At 42.7% G+C, this 19,919-nt stretch overlaps 1 protein-coding gene across 1 annotated transcript; it reads right to left on the bottom strand.

The window, feature by feature from the left end:
* Window positions 1–810: 810 nt before the first annotated feature.
* Window positions 811–19,919, bottom strand: LOC119723606 (ecto-NOX disulfide-thiol exchanger 1-like). Its single transcript, XM_038194344.1, has 15 exons — window positions 19,782–19,919; window positions 17,634–17,809; window positions 16,637–16,750; window positions 15,240–15,458; window positions 13,689–13,901; window positions 12,660–12,887; window positions 12,103–12,214; window positions 10,411–10,511; window positions 8,310–8,416; window positions 6,368–6,569; window positions 5,292–5,464; window positions 3,612–3,668; window positions 3,265–3,367; window positions 2,644–2,751; window positions 811–1,471 (listed from the first exon to the last, which is right to left on the bottom strand). Exons 2-15 carry the CDS (start codon window positions 17,734–17,736, stop codon window positions 1,332–1,334), a joined length of 1,980 nt encoding a protein of 659 aa, XP_038050272.1. The 5' UTR covers window positions 17,737–17,809; window positions 19,782–19,919; the 3' UTR covers window positions 811–1,331.

Raw genomic sequence — 19,919 nt, 5'->3', positions numbered from 1 at the left:
TTAACTTGGCCAAATGTGATTTTGGCCAAATTTGATTCAAAAAAGGCCTTTTTACAACACCATGTGACTGAACACACAATTAAAATGCTTCTCAACAGAAACAATGATCAGTCTTGTGTAGCGTATATTTAGCAATAGTTATATACAATATCTACACTTAACTGAAATGAAAATAATGCCAGCAAACAATATCAAAGTTGCTGCATGGAGCTGTATAGACCATTATCATGTTGCGGCCATCTTGATTTTTTTTCCCATTCAAATCAACGTAACCAAAACGAGGCTGGAAGGAAAAAATAGTCTGGTTCCTTTTTGCACAAAAACATTATCATTCATGACTGTTATTAGATACAGGGAACATGACTGAAATGGCAGCAGCATGATAAACGAAGCTGACATGACATTAGGAATGTTTCACGGGCCTATGACCAGAGAATGTCAAATGCTTAGCTTCATTAACACTTCTTACCAAGTGGAACAAATTAAAATTGAAAGATTCAGGAACTGTTAAGCTTAACCCTAACTCCCTTGGCATTCTTGCTAGGATGCAACCTCAATCCAGCAAAATCCTCCAACTGCCTCCATGTAAAAATTGCATACAGCCTCAATCCTGCAAAAATCCTCTGTTGTTTCTTGAATGTGGTCCTTGGAGGGGTGACCACTGCCTCAATCCTGCAAAATCCTCCAGCAATCACTGTCAACATGTTGAGGCAGAGCCAGTGACGTCCTGGAGCAGTGCAAGTATAATGTAGGTCTAAATTTATGCACAGCTGAGCATAAACAACACAAGGTCCGGCCCAAGACCTTAACACAGTGCATCCTCCGAAATCAGCCACACATTTTTGCCATGCAGTCTCCATCCTGCAAAATCTTCCATATTCCAAAGAGCATTTTGGAGGATTTGGGAAGGTTAGCATTGACGTCCAATTTCAACATTTGGCAGAACTGAAGTTCAAGCAATGCTGTGGAAATTCTTCTGCATCGTGTCTCCTTTCGCAAACAGTAAAAAAAGATCTACAATATATAAATACGTGATGAAACACGGCGACCGTTCGATAAATTCAGCCGACAGGAGAACCTCCCTTGTTTCTTGAATGTGGTCCTTGGAGGGGTGACCACTGCCTCAATCCTGCAAAATCCTCCGGCAATATGTTGAGGCAGAGCCAGTGACATCCTGGAGCAGTGCGGAAGATTTTAAGTATAATGTAGGTCTAAATTTACGCACAAATGTTGATGTACGGTTGCTGGACAACTGTCCTTAGCATGTAGGATAAACCGACAGACATCCGCCGTTTCTCCTAAAAAATAAGCTCGCCATTTCCCATCATGCATCAGTTTGTGGTGGTTGTGCGGTTGCTAGGCGACTGTCCCATGCACGTATTATAGCCGATGAACTTCCAGCGTTTCTCCAGCGTGGCGCCGACTCCAAACAGTTCTTGTTGGAACATCTTGGGGAACTTGCTTAATAAACCTATAGACACACACACCAAAAAAAAAACAATAAAAGGAAAAAGGAAAAGCGTCATTTACTGGATGTCGACAAAATCTGTTTTTTCACTACACTGTGGTTTGGATCGTCCGAGCGTCCCTACCCAAGAGCTTTATTATACAGGGTGGATCCAAAAACCCCCGAATCTGAGATATTATTGCTAATTGGAACAGAAGTAGGGCACATGTGAATCAAAGGGAGATATCCTCTGTTAGGGTTGAATCTCCTCTTTAAAATGACACCCTGATCATGTCCTTACATTCTCGTTTGACTGAGCAGTGACCAATTTTATGAAAGGGTCTATTTAGAGAATTGCGCCACTTTTCAATTGTGGTTTTTGTGGTGTAATTTTTCACAGAGTGAAAGGCTATGGTTGCCAATCAAGGCAGTGGGAAAAAAAAGAAGAGATTTCACCATGAAAACCGGCGCAATTCTCTAAATAGACCCTTTCATAAAATTGGTCACTGCTCAGTCAGCCGTGAATGTAAGGACATGATCAGGGTGTCATTTTCGAGAGGAGATTCAACCCTAACAGAGGATATCTCCCTTTGATTCACATGTGCCCTACTTCTGTTCCAAGTAGCAATAATATCTGGGTTTCGTTTTTTTTTTATCCACCCTGTATTAGGCAGTGGGGACGAGTCATAGAGCTATATTAAACTACTAGAGCGCTAGCCCCTCATTGCCCCGCACGGATTACTTCGAGATCCAGGACGCAGTCATTTTGAATTCATGTGCCTGTTTGCGGAGCATAATAGAATAACTCGAAATGGATATCGGATAATGTACTCTAAATGCAACGCGCAAGTACAACATACGCAAACAACGTAGGCGCGTTTTCTGCGAGTACGACGGTTAAAAACTTCAAGGCAAACATTACCTGCAGCGCCTTCGCAGTGTATTTGGGCGTATCGGCTTCGATAACGCACCCGCATACAATACAAACGCAGATACGCAAATAGCCATACTAAAGCTGTACTAAATTTTGAGTTTTCCATTTGTGCACAAACATGGATGTGCCCAGCTGGCATCATTAGTGCAGCGAGATAGCGCTCTAGTAATTTGATACAACTTTACGGGAAGAGCAAACATTGATGTGTTGTGTTGTAAATTGAGACATCTTGATATTTTTCTTGAAATCACCGGCTTCTTACCTTCAATTTGTTGTGGAGAGACGTTAAAGCTGAGCCGTTGCAGATAGGACCAGAGATACTCAACGGACGCGCCAAAGGGATGAACATGTAGGAATGTGCTGATGATGCCTGCAAGATGTACAAAAAAGGTTTGATAAAACGTAAATACCAAACTGTTCATCATGGCTTGCTGGTTACAATGGATTGCCTATTACTTCTAGTTGAGTCGGCAAACGGAATGAACATGCAGGAACAATCTTATCGGCTCTGGGTACAAGTACCCCCTCAACGGTAAGAAAGGGAGAGTTGGGGAAGACCACTGGGAGAGACATTCGAATACTGGCCGACGACGCCTGAGCTCAAGCGAAGATGCTGCAGTTCAGAATTCAATTTTGTCAAGCATGCATTGCACTTTACGCGCGTGAACCAGTATGAGCACATGGTGGAGCGCTGTGGTCCAATGGTTACAGTGTTCGACTCACATGCCGCGGCACGTGGGTTCGAACCCGGACAGGGAACATGGTGCTTGTGTTCTTGGGCAAGACACTTTACTACAATTGCCTCTCCCCACCCAGGAGTATAAATGGGTACCTGTGAAGGTAGAGACCAGATTGCGCTGATCTTGAGCTGCTGCAGACTTACCCACAAGCATTGCGTCATTCTCCGCGAGTTCTGTGCCCTCCGTTGACGTGATGTCAGCCTTGCTGCTACTTGCCTCTTTAGCCTCCGATTCAGAATCCGATTTCTAGGGAGACGAAAAAAACAACAATCAGAACTCAATTTGGGTCTTCAGCTGATGTGGGAATGTAAAACCAGTCGTGTCAAAAGAAAGCTACAATATTATTGAAGTTTTAACGGTTGACTGATGAGGGAAATTCTTCACCGACACAAGTAGGACAAATTGGTTCGTCGATGCAGAATTCACAACAGAAACCAGGGACTATTCATGAGGAATAATGGGAAAAAATGATCTTTTTGACCGTTCTTACCTCAGCTTTCTTCGTTTCATCTTCCTTCTTCAACTTGTTCTTGGCTTCCATCAATTGCTGTTTAAAAAAAACAATCACATTAGGCCACAAAAAAAAAGTCTCCGGTTTCTGGTATGCGCGCGCGTCGCCGTAGCCATGCGCGTCGGCAAAATGAAAAAGTTTGTTTTTTCAATAAAAGATGATGTCTCAAAACCGCCAAACTCACTGGTTTGACTGGAATCCTGCTGCTGCACAATTTTAACGTGTTTTTAGATGGGGTTATGCTCGAGAATAAGCTTTATGTGGCCTCTCTGGACTCCCATATATTTGCACTAAGTTTAGTCGGGCACCATTTGCAGTCATCAGCCGACATTTGAAGAAAAAAAACAGGTAAAAAAAAAAAAAAAGCCGCGTCGCCGCACCACTTTTTGGGGCAAGCTCCATACCAGAAACCGGAGACTTTTTTTTGTTGTAAATTGATCAACAAACTGATCAGAAAAACCAATACTTAATATCTAAATTGGATGTTTCGTTAAAATGGAGAAGAGAGGAATTTCTCAAGGAATGAAAAGGGTTTCGAGGGAGAGTTACAAATTTATAAAAAGGATGGGATTTACTAAAAGTTGATGGGAGGGATTGAGTGCATGGTTAGATCGGGGGTGGTTAAGATTGGAGAGGGGCGAAGTCAGGGAGGAGCTAAGATCGGGGAGGGGCTAAGATTGGGGTGGGCTAAGATTGGGGAGGGCTAAGGTTTGGGTGGGGCTTTTGAGGGGAGGGATTGAGTGTATGGTTAGATCGGGGGCGGTTAAGATTGGAGAGGGGCAAAGATCAGGGAGGGGCTAAGGTCGGGGAGGGGCTAAGATTGGGGTGGGCTAAGATTGGGGAGGGCTAAGGTTTGGGTGGGGCTTTAAGGGGAGGGATTGAGTGTATGGTTAGATCAGGGGCGGTTAAGATTGGAGAGGGGCGAAGTCAGGGAGGAGCTAAGATCGGGGAGGGGCTAAGATTGGGGTGGGCTAAGATTGGGGAGGGCTAAGATTTGGGTGGGGCTTAGAGGGGAGGGATTGAGTGTATGGTTAGATCGGGGGCAGTTAAGATTGGAGAGGGGCAAAGATCAGGAAGGGGCTAAGGTCGGGGAGGAGCTAAGATCGGGGAGGGGCTAAGATTGGGGAGGGGCGAAGATTTGGGTGGGCTAAGATTGGGGAGGGGCGAAGATTTGGGTGGGGCTTTGAGGGGAGGGATTGAGTGTATGGTTAGATCGGGGGCAGTTAAGATTGGAGAGGGGCGAAGTCAGGGAGGAGCTAAAATCGGGGAGGGGCTAAGATTGGGGTGGGCTAAGATTGGGGAGGGCTAAGATTGGGGTGGGCTAAGATTGGGGAGGGCTAAGGTTTGGGTGGGGCTTTGAGGGGAGGGATTGAGTGTATGGTTAGATCGGGGGCAGTTAAGATTGGAGAGGGGCACAGATCAGGGAGGGGCTAAGGTCGGGGAGGAGCTAAGATCGGGGAGGGGCTAAGATTGGGGAGGGGCGAAGATTTGGGAGGGGCTTTGAGGGGAGGGATTGAGTGTATGGTTAGATCGGGGGCAGTTAAGATTGGAGAGGGGCGAAGTCAGGGAGGAGCTAAGATCGGGGAGGGGCTAAGATTGGGGAGGAGCTTAGATTTGGGAGGGGCTTTGATATGACCAGACAGGGATTTCCTGACCAACCTGTTGCATCCCAAGCAGTGCATGCTGCAGGGCCTTGATCTGTGTCTCCTTCTCATCGGCATATTGCAACTTCTCCATCTTCAAGAGGTCCACCTCGTTACGGAACGCCTCTAGTTGACATCTGAGGGCGTCGGCTTCATCTTTACTGATGCTGCTGGGGGGTGCTGAAGCAACTAGGGGCCGAAAGAGAAAATAAATTGGTGAAAAATTGCCAAAAAATAGGAGGGAATGATGGTAACATCAGTTTGATTATTTAAAGAAATCACTGGATGTATTGAGGGAGAAAAAAAAAGGACAGGTGACCAAAGCAAAACTACAGGGCGAGTCAAAAAATGCGGAACCAAACCTCAACAAATATATTTCGTATTTAAAAACATTTGTAGCACCAACAATAATAATGACTGGAAAGTCCATTTCATAAGCTACTTTTTGTTGAAAAAATTACTAAAATTGCTCAAGCCGTTCAAAGTATATTACCATTTGAACACAATGACCCTACAACCTCTTTGCCCAAAAATGTGATTTCAAGAATCATCACAATTGTCTTCAAACATCACCAGTGAAAAAAAATCTCAGTTTAAAAGTTTATTCAACAAAGTCCTTTTGAAGGCCAGTCTTTTGAAAAAAAAAAGGGATTTTATAAATCACATTGTTTGCCTTAGCAGGGTTGTTAATAAAGCTATTGTGTTCTACAGTTAATGACAGTTGTTGAAACAAGTATTCTGTGTCATTTGTTCTTCTAAACACACAATAAATTGCTTATATTTGGATATAAACATTTTAATAAATGGTGATATTCTTTGAACGGATTGAGCAATTGCAGTAAATTTTTCATTTAAAAGTAGCTTATGAAACTGGCTTTCCAGTCATTATTATTTTTGGTCCTACATATTTTTTTTTTTTTAAATAAGAAATATATTTTTGGGGGTTTGGGTTCTGCTTTTTTTAACTCATCCTGTAGATGTTTCTAACGAAAGCTGAAAGGCTGCAGACTGCTAACAGGCAACACAAACACCTTGGTCAAGGAAATCAGGAATTAATCTGGCAGCTGGAGGCCGTGACTTTGTGTGACTTACCGGCAAGTTCCAGTGGCGGCGGCGGTGGCTCCAGGGCGAGATCGCGCCGGATTCTCTTGGCTTCTTCATCCCCTGTGGGTCCTCTCTTAACTCCTTGTTCTTCCTTGATGCTAACCACCGTTTCCTCTTCGTCGGATACATCCATATCGGCCTCTCCTTTGTCGGTCATACCGAGCTCCTCCTGCATGGGGCTGCACTGCTCCTGTAGATGGCAAGATGGAATAGCAATCAATCATAGCAGGTGGATTCTTCCTATTAACAGGTGTCATACACAATGGCACTGTATAGACCTCTGAAGCAAAGTATTTTTGTAGTAAAGCCATTTGTTCCATAGTTCGTAACTTACACAATTTAAAGGTAATTTACAACATTTGCTTTTGCTGTCATTTTCAGAAGTGGATGGATTTGGGGGTTAGTATTTTGTAGCAAATATTGTGACACTGGCCTGTTTAAAGTTTTGTGCTCACAGATGCTGGAAAAACCAAGGGAAAAAAATGTTCCTATAGTCTGGTTCGAAGCAATTTATAGATGCCGGGGAATTGTCAGGTCAGGGAACCAGACTAGCTGGCTTGCAGCCGATCACGGATGTTTAACCGATTGCAAACAAACTGTGGAATAACTAAATTTGGTAAATTGGGGACACTATTCGGCTGACCATCATTGGAAATTGATACGAAAATTCACAGGATGCTTGAAATGATGCAAGTTTTTATGAACGTACTTAAGCTAAACATTGGAAAGTAGGACACCATGTTGTTCAATGTGTCTGATATTTGTTCTTCAAGCAATCCTTTAATATTGTCCACAGCTTCACCATGCAAAATGATCTTGATATCTCAAATATCTTGGCACGGCCCTCAAAATTCAAGAATAAAAAAACTGCACTTACCTGAAGTTCTGAACACCTATAGTAACTAGAAACATTATGTATTCAAACCATTACCGAGTTTGTAGCAACATCAGGTCTCCCAACGCATTTTTGGTTCAAGACAATACACATGTGGCTCACCATTGATTGCAGTTTCCTTGGTATGTTACAAAATGGCTGCACCACGAAGTGACGTGTCGTGTGTGGACTTTGTGCACACGATACGTCATTTCGTGGTGCGACCGACGAAATAAAGAGCCTTTCTATTTCCCCTGGATGGGTAGTCTTTAGTATATGTGAGCTGATTCAGCGATTAATTATGCAAAAAAAGACTGAGTTTTGACCTTGACATTCTGACCATTCAACGGGCGCTTTCTATATCGGGTCTCGTCATGGATATCTATAAATAAAGCCTAGATGCGACATGTATTATTCTTTCTATACGCTGCGAGTTGAGTAATTAAGTCTGCGGTCACGCACTCTGTAACGATACGTTACGCGATACGCCAAGCAATATTAGAGCCGGCCAAGCATGGTTGCATCTACGTTTTGTAGATCTATGTGCGCCCGGCAGCTGTTGTATTACAAAAGCACTGCATCCCAATCGACCAATTAAAACTCAGTCCTGATTTCGGAATGAAATGACGTCACGATTTAGTAAAGTCGACTCCGATTGGCTGCGGGGTCGCATAAATCTGCATGCTTAGATATATCAGACGTTGGACTGGAGATAGGGCTCCATGGACAACAGGGGATACTCAGACTACTGGATGGGATGCTAGTCCATCTCATTTCTTCTGGACGGAGAGATGTAATTAGGGTAAAGAGGCTTGCCTAGGGACACAACATACGACCAGCGGCTGGATTCGAACCCTTGACCCTCTAATCATGAGTCCAAGTTCCCACTGTTTTGCTACACTCCAAATCACTCTTAGCTTTTTGTTTCACTGAAAGACGTCAAATACCAAATCTTCTAGACTCCGCCTACTGGCCCTACCCACTGGCACCGCCCATCGTGCATATTCATAGCCACACCCCTTTTCTCTAGTTCTACCACTCCCCCCCCCAACTTACCTGGACAGTTTTCTTCCAGCTATCAATGTGCTTCCGTTGTGCTTTGCTGAACTGATCTCTAGACGGTTGCTTGGTGGCACGGACAAACACTTGGTTGATCAAGGATACTTTGTAACGACGATTCGCAAAAGAGTGTTGAACAAAACAAATAAGAAAAACACTGAGTAGGGGGTGAGGGGAACCTGACACTTTCCTCTGGTTGACTAGGTTCTGCATCCTGACTACGTCTTGCCGGGCTTGGGTTCGATTCCCCCTGCGATGACCTTCTGTTCTGGCTTATTTCCCCCGCGAGAAAGTCTCAGAAGACTTGTTAAAATGATTAGGTACGGAAATCACAAGAATTAATCGTTTCGGATTTCATACTTACAAGTTCTGTTTTCTCTGGCCAATTTTTGTCAGCTGAATCACGGATCCTCTAAACAAGGATAAATGACTTCCCCAAATTTCTGGTTAGATGCGTGACACGGCACGTGCGCGTCGTGCGTGCGCGATGTGCGCGCGCGACTCAGTGCACGCCTGCAGTCTTTCAGTGGTCAAATTTCTGTTAGGATGCCAGCTGTCGGCGATCATAGCGTGCACACTGTTCTACCTGTAATATTCTATGGGTTGTTCTATGCATGCACGCGGCATATCACACATGTGGACAATCCGTTCCGTATTTTTTGTACACAAGCCCAGATGAGTCATCCATCCTTGTGTGGAGAATCCGTGGCTGAATGCAACAGTTTTATTGTACCTTGTGGATTGGGACCCTTGATGAGCATTCGCCATCCATTTCATGAGCAACAACTGATTTTCTTTAATAGCAAGCTCATACTTGACCATAGATCAAAATGCCCGATCTGTAAGGTTGCCGACCAGTAAATAGACTTCCATAGTTCCTCAGTAACAATTACGCTCGCTTCCAAAATATTATTTAAAATACTCACAACTCTCCAAGGTGTTTGAGACACACATCAAATTAAAGCTTATTTCATCATCTTTCATTTTCAGTTCAATTTTTTTGAGTTAATCAATGACTTTTGGGAGAAAATTCCATCCAAAGATGATCATCCCTAACAGCAGTCCTGAAACCCATCGCCATTTTTGAAAAAAAAAAACCGGATGCCTGTGCTCCATTGCGAAATAGAGAAATTTACGGGCCTTAATTTCACATAAACACTGAGCTTGCAGTCCTCTGCACAGCTTCCATCCTTCTTTTTTACAAATCCTCAAGTTTATGGCCCTCAAAATGCTCTAAACCGGAGAATTTGAGGGCATGCAAATTATGATACGGCCAGGGTAGGCACTTCAGCCTTCAGGGCCTATTTATTGGCTTGCACCCACAGGTAGCGTTCGAGTAGCCCACCCAAACCGACATGGGTAAGGCAGGCAGGTCAGCCACGATCGCTCGGCTAATCGAAGGCTAAACCGCGGGCCATCATGATCCTCGTGTGATGCCCATAGCCGTGGCCATAGCCACTGACAAAACGCCCGTTTCGGATTGAGTCTTAGTTTACGAGATATTACGAGATATACTGCTTTTCAGTCAATTGCAAAACTCAAAAAAAGTTGGGCTGGAATTATAGCCTCAAAAGTCGCAATGAACTCAATAAATGATTACCTTTAGACTTCACATACAATTAATTTCTAAGTCCACTTGAGATTTTCGCTGTCCGGCCGCCATATTTGTCCGTTTCTTGGAATGAACAATGCATGCGTGTGACGTATTTCCACCACTGACTCTGCTCCACGAGCAGGGTCTGTGGTGGCTGACCCGGGTGAGCCCCGAGAATGACGTCAGAGCTAATCAAACCGCACGGGGCTGACCCATGTCGACTCGGGTGAGCTAAACAAAAAACACCCATGGAGTACAGTGATGCCTTCAATGCTCAACCAAAACACAACAGACAGTGACTGTGGCTTCTAAGTTCCGGCTTGTAATATGCACGCAGCAGAGACTGGGAACCAGACCTAGCCATAGGCTCAATGCAGCAAAGGGCTTTCCACTACAAAGCTGGTACACTAAGCTTGGGCCTACTTTTAAAATGGTAAAAGAGTCTTAATATGGAAGATGTGAGCTTGGAATTTTTAGTACCGATTCAAATGTAGGAATACTTACATTGTGAGTAGATGTCCCCGGTCTGTTTGCGAGCCATTTCCGTCATTGCTCGGATTTGTTCGTCTAGACGTTGTTTTTCTGACGATAATCGTCTCGTTTGACTGTGTGAAGGAGCAAATATTGACATGCGTACAACGACTCAAGCATAGAGTGTCCCAGTCATACCATCGCATACTTGCCTCTTGGATGAAATAGCTTCAAACAAATTAGGGTTCCGGGAAATGACAAACACTACGAATTCTTCTTGACTAAATGTGCTTACCTGACATCTTACATAAGTTTTCATTCATTAAATTTTACATTCCACCTTGGATTAGCATCCTCCTAAATAATAATAATAATTTGGGGGGCTAATCATCCTTAATCGCAGCTGAGAAGCTGAATTGCGAAGGACGCGGCTACAACGTGGTCAAGCCGAAGGCATGTAAAGGCGCCTTAGGCTGCCGCCGTACGACCCATGTCTGATCACGGAGCACAGCCAGAGATCAAAAGTGTTCGATTTTTGTGGAGGGAGGAAAACCAGAGAACCCCGAGAAAAACCCTTGTGGCGCAGGAGAGAACCAACGCTCAACTCTACTCACATATAAAAAATACTCCATATAGAGTTCGAACTGGAGGCGTACATTAAATGTTTATGAATTCAATTGCATTGTTGCCTTCACAAAAATACTTCTACACACTCTGGATACTTCCAAATAAAACCAATTTGTTTTTTTTAATCAAACAGCAGTTTGGCACAATGACCGAGTCCAGGGTGAAATAAAAAGAAAGTGACCGAATTAGAAAAACTATTTTTTTAAAACATGTGGCTCGCTCCGTTTCATAAAAAAAATAACATGTGAATAAAGAACATGTTATTGACTAGTAACTGTGAACATTTCACGTAATTTGCATACTCTATTCCCAAATTTGTCAATTTGAATGGAAAAAAAATATCACAAAATTCAGCTGTCCACCACTGATCATTTACCGTTCTAGTCTACGAACTGATGAATATAGACCCTAATCTCCCCAACTCCATCAAAATCCATCCCCCCATTTTGGTGGATTTTGGGGGACTTGGCCCTGCAGGCCTGGTTTGACTAAATATTGATGGAGTATGATGGACTTGGGCCTGGAGGCCTAAAGCAAAGCGTGCATTGGAAGCAGTGTGATTGATGGATTTTGGGGGACTTGGTCCAGTACTTAAGTAAAAGACAGTAGGGAGATAGGGTTTATACAACGAAACATGGACGTTTTCCCACCTCAATGAATGAACCAAAACTTGCAAAGGAAAACCGACAAAAATTGCCATTAATATTTCTGGAAAAAAAGAGTGGATTTGTTCCTCATATTCAAAACACAAAAGCTGAATCTTTCAGAGTCTTGACTCAAATGATTAAAATCTCATTTGTTTTTGAATGCTTGTGTGTAATCTGTAATTCTCACACAGCTCAATAGCTTCCAATGACATTCTATGTACAGCTGTAAAAATAGGTTCTTAAACATGCATAACTTCTGATAGCATCGATCTATTGCTCTAATTCTTTCTTTTTTTCCAGATGAGTGGAAGACCATGCTCTTTTAAGACAATCTTAATTGGTTTATCAAATTTGATTGCTTTTTAAGAATAAAAAATCATTGATCCAGGTCACTTTCTTTTTGACTCACCCTGTACAGAGAAAAGACAAACAATAATAGGGAAGACCGTACCCGAAAGCAGCTTGGACCAGTGAGAAGAAACTGTTGGCCGTTTGTTTCTTGCAATCGCCTCGATCTAACCAACTGATTAACACCGATACAGCACTGGGGAAGGTGTCTTCAGCTAGGGGAGAAATCAAGGAGTAATAGGTGTATATCAAGACGACAGGTGTAATCAATCAATTAAAGGTACAAGTTACTACAGGGTATTTTGTTTCAGTAACAGATGAGTCTGGCCGCTCAGTCTAAAGATTTATTAACCCTTTAAATCTTGTATTAACCTTAACCTTCCCAAATCCTACAAAAAACTCTTTGCAAAATGGAAGATTTTGGAGGATTGAGGTTGTATGGCAAAAATGTGTGGCTGATTTTAGAGGATACACTGTGTCAAGGTCTTAGGCTGAACCTTGTGTTGTTTATGCTCAGGCGTGCATCAATTTAGGCCTAGATTATGCTTGAAATCCTCCGCACTGCTCAGGGTGTCACTGGCTCTGCCTCGACATATGATTGCTGGAGGATTTTGCAGGATTGAGGCAGTGGTCGCCCTTCCAAAGAACACATTCAAGTACCTTTGAGTTTCTCTGTGAGTCTCTGAGCCTCCGATTCCGAGTGTCTGGACATCTGTCTGAGCTTCTCTTCTTCTCGCCTCGCTATCCTCGCTTCTTCCCGCCGCTTCCTTTCCTCGTCTTCTTGCTTCCTCATGTATTCCGCCTCGTCGTCTCTAGACTCGGAGTAGTCGACTCTCAAGACTCCCGAATGCTCAGGATCGTTGCTGTTATCCACTTTGATTCTATAACCTATCGCGTAGAACAATTATTATAAAAACTTGAGAATTACTGCCGGTCTTATGATTTTCGTAAAGAATTTGATTAAACAAGGAGGATTTTGGGCAGTCACGTTTGAGCAGCCGTACTTTCTTCGCCTTCCACCTGTGTGTCCCTCAAATCACAATGTGGATTGTATTTTCACAGCCTACCTAGATGGCGTTTCCGTAGTCTGAGAATTTGGGACTCTCAATACTGTGTATAAAAGTCCCAAAACTTAAGGTATTGAAAGCATGCAGCACAAGAAAAAAGACTAGCACATGAAACAACCATTCCAACACCCATTTAGTACTGCATCAATCCACTGTGTCAAAAAAAAATCTGGTACCCAGTCTCTATTTCTAAACATCTCTCCATGGTCTGCCACCAGACCACTGAAGGGTCAATCTTTTCAAACAGTTGGACATTGCAAGTCTAGTCTTAGGCTTCAAATTGAAATCACTTGGCTTCACTCTCAGGTGCAAAATGTTGAAGAAAAGTCTCCTTTAAAAATTGAAGTGAGACTTCAAAACTTGGCTGGTGAAATACTGAGGACCTTGTCTTTGCCTCGTGAAAATTTTGGAGAATTTTGTCGGCTAAAGAGCGAGTAAAGTTAACCTAAATTTGTTTTGCATGTTTTTTTCTGGACTCAAGTTCCCAGTCTCGAGTTCCCTAAATATAACCTGGGAATTTCTCCAAAATTTTATAACGGAACGTTTCTTCTCTGCCTTTTATTCACAAGACTTCAGGAATCACTTGAGGACTTTTGAGAATTCTTGTAACGGATGTTCTTACCCGAGACTTCAAACGCCTTGTCCACGGATTCCTCGTCCAGGAACCGGATGTGGCAGTAGAAACGAGTCCCGATCCGCAGCAGCTTGCGAATGGTGCCGAAGTTTTCAAATATCTCGTGCAGCATTTCATTGGTGCAGAGGGCGGGCACACCCCCAACGAAGATGGTGCAGCAGCCAATGGGCTTCTCTCGTGTGGGTCGAGCAAGTTGCCTTCCTGTAAAAAAACAAAACAAGAATGCAGAATATTTTGAGTTCAACTTTGCTGTTGATTTACCAGAGGGGCAATGTGAATTTAGGGTCACTTCCTCCGACTCGTACTCACTGAAGCTGGGTACAGAATGAAACCATGTTTTTTTAAAATGTACTCCACAAAATTTCTTGAACTTGAAAACCAGCGTAAAACATCCGATTTATATGCAGCAAAAAGGTTGAGATTTGGATGGTTGGTGGAAAACAGGGCCAAGTTCGGGCAAGGACCATTAGTCGACTAGTGGTTGATTTGTGACGTACCTTACGCCTGCGCACTGATAGCAACGTGCGAACATCTCTAGTCAAACGCTGGTCAAAGTGTCATCGCAAAACTTCTGGATCCTGGCTCTCTGCTAGCGTTATGAATGCGCGCGGCTATTGCTTACCAGCGAAGCAACCAACCCCAGTAGGCTGGTTCCAAATAGTCGACTAGCGTAGTCAACCACCGTCGACTAGACAGAGTTCGGGCAAACGTTAGTTAACCATTGGTCAACTATAGTCCTTGCGCGAACTTGGCCCAGGCTTAAAGGTAGAGTAGATCATTTGCAGCTATCCAAATAGTAACTGACCAAATTATTGTTGAAAATCTTACTTGGTTTAAAGATAGTAATGGCAAAAACTCCCTGTGAAATTGTTCCCTCTGACATGCTGTCATTTCGAAGAAACCAACAAAACAAAGTCATTTCCAAAGACGAGTCAAGGGACGCAATTTTGGAAATATTCGTTAGTAGTTGGTTTGAAATTGGGCGAATCCGTGAGTGGATGTGCGCAAGCGTTTGCATTATTCGTCAGCTCAGTACGTGACATCGTGTAGCTGCAATCGGCTGAATGAGAATGTGTTGCGGATGCTGATTCAAAATATAACTCGGCAACTTTTAAATTGAAATCGAGATCCTAGAATATTTGTTTTCTCAGAATATACAGCTAAAACTTCATCAGGTCAGTTGTTCAGCACCCGGCTTTTATAGATTTTGATTACATATGTTGCTTCAAATGAAACAAATGCACCAATGACAAATTATCTACTCTACATTTAGAGGAACATTATCACTCACGAGATTTGAAGGTTTGCATGGTGGAAAGATACTAAGACAAGATAAGTTTGCGGTAGCACCATGTGAATAAATGTCTTTTGTGAGCATGTGTGGTTCTTTTCAGAACCACACATACTCACAAAAGAGATTTATTCACATGGTGCTACCGCAAACTTATCTTGTCTTAGTATCACTCACATGTGACAATCCCCATTGGTCAAGGGAGCATCGACTACAAGATATGAATTAGACATTTGCTGTTGAATTACCTGGGGGCGGTGATGTGAGAGTGAATCCAGCTCCACTCAGTACTCTCTGCAAGCCCTGTCTACCCCCTGGAATGCCAACGTCTGATTGGTACTGTCCCATAGCCATGACATCCCCGGTCATATAGTCTGGTGCCATGGGATAGTTGGCCATGACTTGGTCCATTCCCCACTGACTCCCCTGTATACTCTGATGCATGTCACTTGGAATATCACCAAATCCTGTCGGAAATCAAAACAATTTATGTCATTTCAGCTTTGCAGGGAAGAATTCCGTATCTAGCCACCACATGTTCCCCGTCAAACACAACAATTTTCACCTCACCTTGTGTTTTCATGAAGACAAATCTGAAAACATCTAAGGAAAAAAAAAGAAGGTTTTTTGGGGCACATTTTGGGTGCACACATCGTTCGGACAGCCGATCGTGAAGGGTCTGGAAGTACGGGGTGCACATGACAACACCATGTGATACCTCGTCATGAATATTTAATTTGTCATGAATAACTAACTTATTAAATATTCATTAGTCTTACTTCAACGGCCACCTTAAATATATGAAAGGGACTCTGAACGGCAACAAGCATTCGTAGTCGAGCGGATAAAACTGGCGTGTTTAATCATGACAGTTTCTCTCCTCTCCAGGTTCGATTCCCGTGGATATTCTTTAAGTAACTAACTGATTTACAAGAGGCCAGAAGAGGGAACAAGAGGGGCTAGAGTTGACCCTAACCCCCTAGGCCCTCTGGCTAGGATTGCAACCTCAATCCTGCAAAATCCTCCATTATTTTCTTGAATTTAGTCTGTGGAGGGTGACCACTGCCTCAATCCTCCAAAATCCTCTGCCAATTACTGCTGTGGTTTGAAGCAGTGCGAACGGCGTTTAGAAGCGGTGCGGATGAAATACGAGGAAAACACAGGGCTGATTTATGCATGGCTGAACATAACCGATGCAGGATATGGCCTACTGGCTTGACGTAATGCATCCTCCACAAAAAAGCGATACATCTTTGCCTTTCATCCTCAATCCTCTAAAATCATCCAAAACCGGCAGGAGGATTTTGGAGGATTGAGGAGGGAGTTAAGGAAGGAAAGTAGAGAAAATAATGATATAGAACAAAGCTTTTTTGACGCTTCCAAATTTATTTTAAAAAAAAGTGGTGGTCAGATACTGAACTCTTTCCAATTTGCAGATCATGTTTTAAACAAAAAATGGTTCTGAAACACTGCATGAAGTTCTTATGTAACTATCCTCAAACTTGCTTAAGTTGTAATGTTTCAATTTTTTGTGTGTGATGACTTTATAATAACTTGATCACAACTTCATCTGACAAAAAAGAAACTTATTACAGAGTTCTTATTACAGACTTATTGGTTCTTGGAGAACAGACTAAAGACTTACCGTCATCTTCATGTCTGGGGAGGTTACTGTCTCCGTCGATAACGCGTGGTTCGTTCCTCAAGGATCCTGAAAATTCTAACGGTTGGTCATTGTAAGCTGGCTCCATAAATCCCACTGCAATGAAGGAACAAAGTCAGAACTTGAACAAAACTACAAGTCAATCAGTTCTGGGGAGGGGGGGGGGGGAGAGGGGGGAAAACGGACATTTTGTTTGGGTTTTTTTTCCAGCCACTGTACCTTACATGGGAATTGACATTCAGAGAAACTTTGGTAAATTGTTTGTTGCTACTTTCCTTTGGAAATGTACACGAAAATTTGACGTCTTCGTCAAAGAATGTGTATATTAGTTTTACTCCTCTAGTAACCAGGTAAGTGTGCTTCAAAAAAAAAAAAATCCAGGTTGCCGGGTTCACAATATTTCACAGCAAAAGAGAACAGGCAAGATGGATACCTGCGCCAGTTAACAGTCAACTCGACCGTTTGCCAACTCGACTTGAACCAACTCTACCGTTTGTACCAACTCGTCCGTTGACCAACTCGACCGTCAAGTCAACTCGACCATTTGCCAACTTGAGTCAACTCGACCGTTTGCCAACTCGTCCGCTGTACAACTCAATTTAAGACTTGGAGAACGGGCAAGATAGATACCTGAGCCAGTTTACAGTCAACTCGACCATTTGCCAACTCGACCATTTGCCAACTCGACCGTTGTACCAACTCGACCATTGAACCAACTCGTCCGTAGCACCTACTTGTCCGTTGACCAACTCGAATTCAACAGGTGCGCGGGACAAGGGACGAGTTGGGAAAAGAACTAGTTGGACAATGGACGACGTGACTTTTCCAGTTGAACACACAACGGTCGAGTTGGTACAATGGTCGAGTTGGCAAACGGTCGAGTTGGTTCGAGTCGAGTTGGCAAACGGTCAAGTTGACCACCCATGAGCCCATATAAGGGCTATTCTTCGTTTACCTCTGTGCACATCCGCATACTTACTTTGTTGGTTCATAACGTTCATGCCCATCCCAGACACGCCCATATTTCCACTTTGGTTTCCTCGTCCCTGCATATATCGCTGGTTCTGAAAGTTACCAGCCATGCTGGATTAAAAGATCTCAGATCAGGGACGTCAAGCCGTGTTTCTCTTTCAACAGGATACCTAACTCACGATTCTGTTGAGAAATGATGAAAGACAAAATGTTACTGGAAAATAATGTGTTATTAATGTTTTGTTTACAGACTACTACTTTAAAAGTACTAACTCCGCTCTTCAGATTAGTAAGTGCAACTGTCTTATGGGTGAAAAAATATAGTGCTTGGCAAGATCGCCCCTTTGAGTTTATCAAGTTTTTGATTTATAAACATGATAGGCCTAAAGTTAAATGTGATTTATAAAACAAAAATATTTGACTGTAATTTGAATGTTGATGACGATGTAGCTTGAGAAACTCCAGCTCCAATGCTCATCGGGAATTCGACATGTAGAGCTGGAGGTCAATGTACGTTGTAGCCAGCGGTCTAAAGTAAAAATGGCGAAGTAAACACAGCCGCCGAAATCATCATTTTTTTGGGTCAGTTTGGTTCTGTTCCAAGACCAAGTTGATCCTTTGCTTCGTGAAATGAAATATGAAAAAAAAGGATGATTTGGACGGCTGTGTTGAGGCTGAATTTCATGGCCTCCGCCATTTTTAGACTGCTGGCTACCACGTACATTGACCTCCAGCTCTACTTGTCGAATTCCCATGAGCATTTGGACTAGCTAGTACTAGCTGGAGTTCTCAAGCTAATGGCGATCACGATGCAGAAGTGTCTTCTGATTCCTGTGGTTGTACTGCTGCAAAATGTTATAGGCCTAGCATTATTATGGTAAAAACATCGAAGTGGCTATCGTTACGGCAGCCGTTGTTTAGCGCCCTCTACGATACTTTTTGATACGCACGCAGGTATATAATTATTTGTTTCCCCACGTATTAGCGAGCAGTGCGACAGCTCAGTCGATAGAGGGTCATGAGGGTAGGATTTTGCACCGCGAGGTTGCGGGTTCGCATCTCATTTTTGCACTCGAATTTTTTTCCTTTTCTATCCCGAGGCTTTGGAGGTTTTTTTTAAAAGGGAATAAAGTCCGAATTTCATAACGTTCAAATTCACTTTTTTTCCTTCTAATTTTATATTTTCTTCTCATGTTTTTATAAAAAAATGCAGTACTACCGTAACGATAGAAAATGGGAAATGCGTTACGGCTGCCGTAACGATAGCCACTGCATAAAAACATAGCTTGAGTAACTCCAAGTCTTATCGCATTAGAGCTGGAGTTACTCAAGCTAGTAAAATCATTAATATGAGAAAATTAGAGAAAGCCTCCGTGAAAATAACGTTTACTCAAAGGAAACCCATGCCGGCCAAATATCCACTAACAAAGTCAATTACCGGTCGCAATAACAAGTTAAAATGTTGAAAACGAACTTAGCATGCTTAGATAATCATTTATCATTTAGGCAGTGTATATTTTGCCGGAGACGGCAAACCTTTAGTAAACGTTAGTTTGCCGGATATGCACTGAACATGCGCAGTTACTGTTTTTTTGTACTTAAACATTTTCCGGTGACAAGTTTTAGTCTGGCTCCATGCCAAAATTATCGTTGTTACCTCATATTCACAAGATGGGATTCAGACCATTTTATAATTTCGAACTTTATTTCCCTTTTAAAAAAAATCCTCCAGAGCCACAAATCTGAAAAAGAAAATGTAATACTCTGCAAAAAAATGTTTGAGACATGTTAAAATAATAAAAGAAGAATATTCTTATTTATTTGGGGATGAGAAAAAAAAACTTGAAAATGTGCTGCGGTCGGGATCGAACGCGAGTCATCCCGCTTGCTAGAGCCTTTGCTTAACCACTACACCAAACGTGCTACACAACTTTTGGAGGGAATTTAATACATGTACATCTTATAATTCAGCCCTATTTTAAAGAGTACAGCGCCCTCTGTTGATATGGATTGCCGCCGGCAAACCTTTAGTAATCGTTAGTTTGCCGTCATTACCTCCGGCAAAATATCCACTACCTATGTGATTTAGCCTAGTATAAGTACCAAAAAACGGTGCACAACCAATACTTGTTAAATGTAAGTTAATAACACACACCTAAATACACATGCCTTGATAATAATGGAATTTTTTTACACGTATCCCCCTGCTTTTAGTGGCAAATAAAAAAACTGAACCTGCTGCGTTCACGTTCACTGACGTTCGTAAATAGTATCGTTTCCACACTTTTCATAG

This window comes from Patiria miniata, unplaced genomic scaffold, assembly GCF_015706575.1.
Source record: "Patiria miniata isolate m_02_andy unplaced genomic scaffold, ASM1570657v1 HiC_scaffold_17, whole genome shotgun sequence".
NCBI lineage: Eukaryota > Metazoa > Echinodermata > Asteroidea > Valvatida > Asterinidae > Patiria > Patiria miniata.
The sequence above is the reverse complement of the archived record's forward strand: the minus strand, read 5'-3'. Positions and strand labels throughout refer to the sequence as shown.

Bases quoted from the DNA above. Each gene is read 5' to 3' on its own strand.
- LOC119723606 (XM_038194344.1), bottom strand. From the start codon at position 17,736: ATGGCTGGTAACTTTCAGAACCAGCGATATATGCAGGGACGAGGAAAC. The intron at 12,888-13,688 runs GTAAGAACATCC...TCTACGCGATAG, and splicing joins CAAGGCGTTTGAAGTCTCGG to GTTATAGAATCAAAGTGGAT. The intron at 3,368-3,611 runs GTAAGAACGGTC...TCGTCTCCCTAG, and splicing joins ATGAAACGAAGAAAGCTGAG to AAATCGGATTCTGAATCGGA.